The sequence below is a fragment of the Watersipora subatra genome, chromosome 11 (assembly GCF_963576615.1).
Source record: "Watersipora subatra chromosome 11, tzWatSuba1.1, whole genome shotgun sequence".
Classification (NCBI taxonomy): Eukaryota; Metazoa; Bryozoa; class Gymnolaemata; order Cheilostomatida; family Watersiporidae; genus Watersipora; species Watersipora subatra.
The window spans coordinates 14,216,627-14,227,295 of NC_088718.1; the positions used below are offsets into that span (position 1 = coordinate 14,216,627).

At 34.9% G+C, this 10,669-nt stretch overlaps 1 protein-coding gene across 1 annotated transcript; it reads left to right on the plus strand.

Moving 5' to 3' along the window:
* Window positions 1-3,239: 3,239 nt before the first annotated feature.
* LOC137408449 (calcipressin-2-like) lies at window positions 3,240-7,336 on the plus strand. The gene is made up of 4 exons (XM_068094982.1): window positions 3,240-3,419; window positions 5,251-5,424; window positions 6,577-6,748; window positions 6,857-7,336. The coding sequence occupies exons 1-4, from the start codon at window positions 3,258-3,260 to the stop codon at window positions 7,003-7,005; spliced, it is 657 nt and encodes a 218-aa protein (XP_067951083.1). The 5' UTR covers window positions 3,240-3,257; the 3' UTR covers window positions 7,006-7,336.
* The last annotated feature ends 3,333 nt before the right edge of the window (window positions 7,337-10,669 follow it).

Sequence of the window (10,669 nt, forward strand, 5' to 3'; positions counted from 1 at the left end):
ATATGATACCACACCAGGGCCCCTGAGATGTACCTGGTAGTTTACTTAGAAGTTGTTGTCCTCACATCCTTATTTAGCCTTAACAAATCAAGCCGGGTCCTTATGCTGCGACCTATCAGCATTTTAGTCGGTGTCATTCTAGTGGTCATATTAATTGTTGTATTGTACTTGAAAAAAAAACTAGTCAGTTCGCAACTGGGGCAGGCCCTGACTTGCTTTGTATGACTGCTTCAGTGACGGAACGACGTGTTTTGCTTGACCAATACTTTTAGGGTAGCAGGAGCCGTAGTAATGTGTTGTATGCTAATACTGTTCATAAAACTCTTGAACTCAGCTGAGAACTGTGGTCTATGGTAGCTGACGAGAACCTGCGAAAGACCCATTCTGGCAAAAGAGATAAGTAGTTTTGTAACTGTAGACTGAGTAGTGGTGCTATGCGTATGAAATATTTTTGGCCACTATTTTTGTCACGTTGCGATTTTCTTTCCGCTTTAGCATCGCGTTGCTTCGATACGGACTTTTCATTCAAGTTCTTGAGTCGGTGCACACAATGAAGTTCTTATTCAATGAGAATGTTCACTAGCCTCCAACCCAATCATGTTGCTGGGTGATGAGAACTCCATCAATTGTAGATATTATTTGTGATATATGTTGTGATGATTGTACACTAAGTGTACTACACTTTGTAATAGGTTACAATTGGGTATGGGTATATGTTTGCTAATGTAAAAAACAGCAGTGTACAAACAAAAAGAAACCCATGTTTGGCCTAATAAAAAATCCTCCTAATACAATATATACCATATAAGATCCTGACTTCAAATTCCTCGCGTCTAGGACTGCTGTGAAGCTGTCAGACGGGAAATGACCAGAGCCAACTTGAGAAAAAAAATTATTCGAAGCGAATTCTCAAGGACTTTGTCTAAACCACTAAAGTGACTGGCTCAAAAGGCAGCCTACAATCAATACCAAGTACTCCTGTAAAGTTACCAATTGTAACTTTTTACTTTTGTAAAGTAAAAAATATTACCGCATGTTTGAATATTTAATAAGATGACAATCACAGCATTTAAAGTAAGACAAGTAATAAGTCTGCCAACTAATGAAAGGTGTATGCAGCCTGTGCAGGTAAAAAAAATGAGACAACATTAGTTTGTAACAGAGCGGGATCACAAATTATTGTTGCTATTAATTAGTATACTTTATAAATATAGTTGTAATAACAATAATAATAATTGGTTATCTGATCTTTGAGAGTCAAAGAACAGGCAGTAAATAATAAATAAATGGATAAAACGATAATTATTTTATAGTAGAAACAATTATTATTATTAAATAATAATTGTTACAGCATTTTGAGGCATACGGCATTGCAAGCAATTTCTTAGATTAAAACAATTTTTTTAGACTCTTAAGTTATTCTGCTTAGAATATTGTAGTTTAAGTTTAATAGAAATTTTCATCACGACAAATACAAGTAAGCAGAATAAATCCATTAGCAAACTACCCAGCGTCGTTAGATGACAGAATGCACAACATAAAGTGATGACATTATGTTTTACCAGTAACAAGATTTGTGACCAGGCACTGAATATATAGCATGATGACACTAATTGCACCACTTCTGCTATCAAATGAGACTGAAAGGTTTTTGGTTAATTTCTTAATATTATTATTAAATAATAATTTAAGAAACAACAGCTATTAGAACTACAGTGTGGTAATAGAGATGGTGAATAGATAGAAGTAGGTGTGTAGATGAGAGGAGGAAACAATAGGAGTCAGCAGTAGTAACAGTGGTTGAATGTGTAGCAATTAGAAGTGGGTAAATGTGTAGTAATTAGGATTAAAGTAGTGCTAATAGTAGTAAATAATAATTGCTATAATAAAAATTATGTAATAATAATAGTGAAGTGGTTGTGAAATAGCAGCGATACCACTGAAACCACTTATAAAAACAGTGAATGGCAGACAAATAAAAGTAATAAATTTTGCAATAACAGTAAACACGTTTTGCAGCATCTACGACATGTATTGGAGCCTTTTAAGCTCATTGGCTTAAGAAACAAAGCTAAAACAAACAGAGAACAAATATATGAAATCGTCGTCTCAAATGACGACATCATACTTCCAACAAAAGAGTTAAGTGGGTCCGGATCGGCCCGCTCTGACGTGTAGCGAAGTTGATTAGTTAGGGCCTTATCTACCTTATCTTCAATAACATAAAACTAAACCGAAACTAAGTTCCGCACCGTTGACGTCCGGCTATTAACGACTAGACGATGAGGAGCCCATTTTTAACAGTTCCCATTATAGAAGCTGGAATAAATATTTTTCGCGACTTCAATTTGGTCACCTCTTGTTTATTTGTTTCTTTGCGGTTTGTTTTTTTGTCACAAAATACCAAACATTGATTTTTGGCGATGTTGCCTTGCTTAACTAAGATCTGTATGCCCTCAATATTTGCTGCGTTTTCAATAGTTTAAATATCATTGAACGAGTGCTCAGCAAAGTTTCCTTAGGATTAACTACCCTATTAGCAAAAAGCGAGAAACAGACATAACCTGAAGTCCTTATTTGTATTTTAAAGATTTTAGGCTGAACATCTTACTATATTATTTTAGTTGGTAAGACTGCTTAAAATGTTCTTGGTTTTTAATGATTTAACTGGAATTTTGACTGATTATTTATTCACTTTTAGTACACTGCAATATGCTTCATGTAGCTCATAGTCTATTTATACATTTGGTGTTTTTGAAACTTATTTGAGTAGACTTTTAGCTAACTATAGACGTTAATTTGTGTTCAACCACCAAACTAAAAGTAAAACTTTAACAGTGCCTTGTCATACTATTAGACTAAAAAGTAGGCAAGCATGCAAGCATTAAATTGTCAAGGGCTGTAATGATTATAGTTTCTATTTTTTTTAATATTTCATTAATTACACAAACTTTTGCTGACTTGAAGTTACTTAAATCTTAACTTAGACTTCTCGGCAATTTGCTGTTTAGCTAGTTATGTAAACGAGATTGTCCGCCAGGATAAACAATTTGGTGGCATCCCACTATTTTTATTGCATTTGTTTTTTTTGTCATTGGTTTGTAGTCTTATATCATATGTTGAGCATTGTATACCTACGTAAACACGTGAGTGTGCGTTCGATGGACTACATCCTTTTTCAATTTTTTTGCAGTTTTTCATAACTCTATTTTAAGTTCAATGGGTTATCTTATTTTAAGTTCAAGAATTGGGGCACGATGGATACTGAAGAGGAAGGATCTTCAGAACTTCACAATGGGGCCTATGATATGGGAGAGATAAAAGATGAATTGGAATACTTGCAAGACATTCCAAAGGCTATTATCTTTACAAATCTTCCTGCCGCTGTTTTTGACAAGCATGAAACTAATCCTGTTCGGGTAAGGTCTATCACAAACCACACCAAACATTCCCACATCAGTGTTTCCTTTACTAAGACAAGAAATTTTTGAAATCTTTTTACATGTATGCAAATATTTGCAATTTCACCTGTTTGCATCCATGGAGTAATATGTACTATTAAAAAAGTTTTTGATTCTTTGGTTATTTTGACAATATCAATTAATTCTGTAGCATGCTGCGTCTTTGTTGATGCTTTTAGAAAAAGTTTTCGCTGAAAGCGACGACGTAATAGCGACACCGAAAATCTATTCTATAAATTGTATCGTAATTCAATGAATTCTACCAAATTATGTTACAATAAATAATTACGAATAAGTTAGTATATAAATAAATACATAACGTATATTTATTATATATTAGTGCTTAATTTTTACTATTAGTTACATGTAATATGTCGTTAATATTTCTTATATTCAAATAAATAATATGCAATTACCGATATCATATTAATATTACAATAATAATACAATAATCTATATATATTTTTTCAAAGTATGTTGTATGTCTGTCTGCATTCCGGCTATAGATATAGCTATAGCGCATGGTGATAGCCTTTGTTAAGAGATATTTTTCGTAAGGTTTAATTACTATATCTGAGGTTAAGGCCAATTCTTCTCGTGCAGACAATTACATCGTCTCTGTTGGAAGAGTCTCCGTAGAGTAGGTGTGTCTCCATATTCAAAGTTTTGATGGATAGCTTCTGGTGGAACAGTAACCTTTTTATACACACACTTCTAAGCACAAAACACTTTCCTCACGATATGAAGTTTAAAAGTTACAGTTGTTTGACGAAGTTTGAAACCTTACAGTTGTTTTATTTTCTTTCTTAAATTATTTCAATCATGCAAAACACTTTTGTCATGATATGTAGTTTGAAAGTTAGAATAGCCAATGTTGTTATATGTTAAATACAAATCAATTTTCTGACCAAAGACTTTTTTATTACCCGGGCAACGCTGGGTAGCACAGCTAGCATTAAAGTCATTGTGGGTACCTATAGTTACTAAGGTTAACATAGTATTTTGGTACTATTTTGAATGATGATTTTACCAGGAGGTAATTGCATTAGATAATGACTGAGTTTCTATACCACTCTATAGGCTACGATATTTTCACATGCCAACACTGAAATGAACTGAAATCATAATTGTATACCAAATAATTTTTAATTGTAGTCGTAGCAAAATAGACTATATTTAGCCATTACTCTCTAATGATTTCACATTTACATTTAAACACCTTTACATTTATATTTTGCCTTCTAATTTATTTTAACGAAAATATTGAAATTCTAAACTTACAGTTGTTTGAAAACCTTTGCAGTTGTTTTATTTATTTTTAATTTAGTTGTCCTGCACAAAACTATTTCCTCATGATATGAAGTTTGAAAGTTAGTTTTTAATTAAGTTTGAAAACCTTTACAGCTGTTTTTATTTTATCTTTCAATTTACTTCAAATACTCAAAAAACTTTTCTCGTGATATATAGGTTGAAAGTTAGAATGGCAAATGTTGTTATATGTTAAATACAAATCAATTTTCTGCTCAAAGACTTTTTTATTACCCGGCAACCCGTAGTACAGCTAGATATTACATAAATTGTATTTTGTTTAATGAATATTACCATATTTAATGCATAACTGCATGTATAAAATTATTAATGTATATATTTATGTTGGAAGATTTATGTGGATGCTGCTTGCTATATTGTACTCTAGCTGTTTTGCACATTTCTCATATCAACTGGTAAGCTGTACTGTATCAGTCTCACATACAAAGACATTCTCAATATACTTGCTGTTCATATTTAGAATGGCTTTGAAGAGATGCTACAAAGGTACGATAGGGACATAAGTATTGCCTATCTTCCCAATTTTCACCGGGCTAGGGTAGAGTTTAGCTCGAGCTCTATCGCAGCGCTTGTCAAGTACGAGCTTCACAAATCTGACTTACACGGTAAAGAAATCAAGGCCTTTTTTGTGAAGGTATGTAGACGAGAATCTGCTGCACTCTTATCACGATATAATTTTATTGATCTGATGAATATAGGCTGGTTTACCTTACAATAGCCTGTTTAATGGGCTTCACCAGTTCATTCAGGCTTCTATGTTATCATCAATATCTTCTCCTCTGTAATTTGTCTCGGCTCCACCTAACCTGACCTACGTAACCTCGACTATTTAAATGGAGTTTTTAAAACAGTAGTGAATGCTATTTGATCTTACTTCTTGTGACAATCATTTGCGTACTTGTTTAGTTTTCAGCTTTTCTGTTTTAAGCAGATCTTGCTATTATCCATCTATCATGACGCAAATCAGAAAGAAATGTATAGTGTTTTATAGTTAGTGGTAACGACCTTGCTATCTTCCAGCTCTAATCGTATTAAACTGGTATTTGTCTTCCCTTACTGGCCATTGGCTGATGCAAAATTCAGTTATTTTTGCATAATAGATTTGCTCCTTAGGACAGTTTACTTTTACAATATTCAGGAAAGGATGCATTGATATTACGCTTAACAACCTCTGATAAGTTTGATAGTTGTTTGTTATTTTTATTGGTCTGTATTTTTATATTATGTGGATAATTTGCTAGCGACATTGGTGAGCTTTTCTCTCTATAAGATATTTATGCTCTTTGTTCAAAAATGTTCATTTGCATGAATGATTATTAAACAAGCGCTGTTGAGTAAGTAACCATAGTTATTAGATAGATGTACTATAAAAACTGAATAATACTTCCGGACGCATTGTCAACGCGACGTCAATGACCAATAAAACATTTATTTGAATTTTTCTCAAGTTAATATTCATCATATAGCACAATTTATGATAGAGTAAAATGTGGAGATTACGAAAATGAAGAAATTTTTTGTAAAATTTTTATTCAATCTTTAATAGGAGGTTCCGGAATCTGGTGATTCTCAAAAAAATCTTACATACACGCATCTATATTCGTAGTACCAAGTCATCCTGAAAAGACCTTACCATGGTCCGCTCTCAAGACATGGGCCACAGTCTAAGCTAAAATTCGCCATGAACTGATTGTATCAATGCCAAAATATTTACAGATAATTTTAATTGTCCTTTCACATTAGTCATTGAAGTAAAACCTTTAGTTAAACGGACAACTTTTGACAGGTGCCCCCACTGTATGACAGCACTACCAGGTCTACTCTCAATCCACCCAAGCTGGAGAAACAATTTCTCATCTCTCCTCCGGCCAGTCCGCCAGTAGGCTGGGAACCAATAACCGAGCACGAACCTGTTATAGACTATGATCTAGTCAATGCCATGATGGCACTCGGGCCAGGTAGGACTTCTCATACTTTTCTTTCAATTCTCAATCAGTCTAACCAAATGTTGCTAGTTGTACGATTTATTAGTAAGATGTTTCTGAATGTAATAAAAATACTTTTAGGTGGCGGAGCACATGAGCTGCATGCCGGCTGCGAGACTCTCAACATACCTAAAATAGTCATTCATCTAACTCCTGATGATGGCTCGATTAATCCAAATACACTCTCAAATGCCTCCATACCTCATACAAGACGGCCTCCCGACCCCTAGCTGTCAACATTATGCATTTCTGTGGTGCTAAGGTTATTGTAACCTTTTACAATTAGATGATAATCAGGAGTACATCTATTCAATGTCTGTGTACATGAGTCTCGGTATAGTATATTAACATTGTTACTCTCTATGTCTAGGGAAATCTATTTATTTACTTCTGCACCCATAGTGTGACGAACTTTCTCATTGATAGCTGATTAGAATCTGTTAGCTCGAGTTTATTTATTTTATGCATTTTATTTTCAGGAGAAGAAATTGTTATCAATGGCGGATGTTCTGTATATTCTGCTCTTTTCGTTGTGCAATTCTGTTAGAATAAATTGTTAATCCATAGTAATTTATTTCACATCCTCAACGATCCAGAATATTATTAAAAAATCATCTCATTCCAATATTTTTGAGAAAAGGCCACCTAAAAAAGGCTCATTCTGACTGCCAAAAACTTGTTTAAAAAGCTAAAATTTGTATGCAAATTGGTTTGTTCAACAACAAACCACACGCTTGTTAACTTCCAGTTGGACAATAATTGGATTCTGTCTTCGGTCATTGCGTTGTATAACCAATTATCGCGTCTATATCTGAGCGATTGGTTTTCACACCAACATTTCTTCAGACTGACAGGTCTGAATTGTTGATCAACTGGGAGGCTACAGGAGCCACATGGTAAAAGCTTTTGGACAAATTGTTAACATGGTTATTGAATGCATCTTCACCTTGAATAAGTGCCAACAGGTACCGATGTCTGCAGGTTATTCAACATAGATTTGCTATAGTAGTAGTATTGGATGCTTCTATCATGATTGAAAATGCTTGGATCGTTTCAAATCCTTGAAATGAACCGACCGGATCAATTAAGCTGCCTTGAGTGGTCTTAGCACTGACCAAAGACTTTTTTCACCTCAACATCTCCCGAGTCAGAGGAAACTCAGGAAGGCATAGCCAATACAAGGTGGAGACCCTTTACAAGGTGGGGAGCCAATACAAGGTGGGGACCCAGTACAAGGTGCAGTGCTGATGAATAAACCTGCCGTGCAGGAGTACAAAGTCCTAATGCCCCTCCAACTCCATGTTATGCTGAAGTTATGTTATCTTGACATCTTGTAGCGAGGCTCAAATCTCTGACCTGCAGTTTGGTAGTCCAAAGTGGTAACCACAACACCGCAGCGGTTGCACACAAGGCCATAATAATAGCATTGTCATGAACTCTATTGGTTGCGCTGGCTGAAGATATAAAAGTTACACGATAAAGACATTCTTATGAAATTTTATTTCTAAAAGGTTTGACCTCTGACTGAATTTAGGCTCTACATATATCTGGGGGCGAGATGGATGGAGCAACCACAGTTCAGTAGTTCGGGTAATGACTTAGGCTCAGTAGGTCCATGGCTGGAGTTATGCATGTACCATTAGTGGTGTCAGGAAGGGCGCCTAACCACATGTCCACAATATGAATGGGATTTCTTGGACGTCGGTCTAGACTGACCACAATCGCTCCTGCACTACACCAGTTAAAAATTCTGTAAAACCTGCTCAAAAAATGCTTAAAAGGTTGCTTTACACCGGTATCAAACACGGGTATCAAACACGGGTATCAGACTATGATCAATCTGAGTTTTATCTGCGTATTAGATTAAAGACCTTTAACAAAAACAGTTGTGTATACTTTTAAACGGATGGTAGCCTGCATAAAGCTAAAGATTTGAGGGTCAACAGTTGTATCAAATATCTCCATTCCAGAATAGAAATGATATAATTTCAACTAGTACAGAGTTAGAGCTAACGGGTATATACACACTTCAATTAGCTATCCTAGTTTTATTGGAACTTATCTCTTTGGTAGTCAGCATGTCATGATATTAGTTTAGCGTTTCCATATAGGCAGACAGCTTTGTCTATCGATTTTACCTGAGTTTAACCCTACACAGCTAGGCAATTATCGTAGAAAGCTACACAGTTCTTGAATTATTCTGTATAGATCAATTAATGAGTTGATTGTTAAAATGTTTTACACGATCAATTTGAAGGGCTCCTCGCTGCTACCTTGATGTCATGTGAGACGCTGTCACAATTGCTTTTTTAAGAAATCCTGATGCCACTTCAGTGGTCATTAATTATATACTGTCATCTGAACTAATATTATTATTGTTTTACATGATATTCTCACAAAAGTCAAGTCATAATATTGTTATAGTCATTTTAGCGAAATTCATCTTGTTCTCTGGTTATTCATTCATTTTATAAGTCGTTTAGTTTTGCTTGTACGTATGTGGTTTGACAAGAAGAGTTCTGTAACTTATTTCACATGGACATTTAGCAGGTTTAGTAAAACACGTGACGAATTGCGTGACGCTACGTGATTGCTAAAATCATGCCAGATCGTCATAAAATCGCTCCCAATGGCTTACCAGATGCATTTTAAATAATATCTCAACAAACCGTGATTTTCTTTCTAAGTTTAAATTATTTTCAAGCTAATACAGGTCGAAGCTTTTTTAAGCATGTGTGAATATGACTGCTGACAATTTCTAATATACAGTGAAACTCGGATAACTCAAACTTCAAGGGACCGAGCAAAAGTGTTCGAATTATCAGAGCGTTCAAGTTATCAGAGCACTGTCACAAGTCCATGTATTTACTTATTTATTAGTAGATACATGTACATATACAAACTATAATATAAATCAAAAGCACAATTGCTTGTTTCAAATTAAATGCTTCTTATGTAAAGTTTAAAACGTTTTTATCAAAAATTATAGAGATTTTTCTATCACTTGAGATTGGTTTGTTGTTTGAGGTGATGTTATTGCCAGGACATTTTTTAGATTGACATTGGCAAAACTTGATCGTTGCTGAAATGCTCCAAAGAAAAGACATCTTTTTCTTTTGAGCATTTTACCCACGATCAATTTTGCCCATTTTTCTTGAAGTTTATGCAAAGATTACCTTACTTTACCTGGGATTCGTTAAGAGCAACACTCCGAGGCAGTTCAATTAAAAGTTTTACGAGGTTTCACGGTACATTGTATATCACTCACGCTTTTTGAATGGATAGTTATTGAATGTACACACGTATTCTGTTTAGGTCAAACGATGAATAGCTTTTTTAGCTAAGACAACGTATACGTTTAATTACAACAATTTTTAAGACGTTTTAAACATTCAACATTCCGACGTTGATTCAACACGGAATCAACGTCGGAAGACTATTCATCACGGGCTAGCCGGGTCACGCACTCAAGGATTTTCGCCACGCAAATACAAAACAAGAACAACATGCTGTTTTTGTTTTGTATGTGCGTGGCGAAAATCCTTGCGCGCGTGACCCGGCTAGCTCGTGCTATTCATCGTATAGCAGTATAAATCAAATTTCACCAAACCTTTAGAAGTCGTTGACAAAAATATTTTGCCGATAGAGGTAATAACGACGCTTATGAATTACGAAAAGTTGAGGTTTACCTCTATGGCTTGGAATAAAGTGATTTTCTAAAGCGATAGCAACCGTTTCGGTAGCCGTTGGGCAAAAAACAGTTCGAATTAACAGTGTTGAGTTCGAGTTATATAGAGCCATTTATCATTGCGTGGAAACGGACCAAGCAAATCCATTCGAGTTAACCATGTGTTCGCTATATCCGAGGGCGAGTTATCCATGTTTCACTGTATT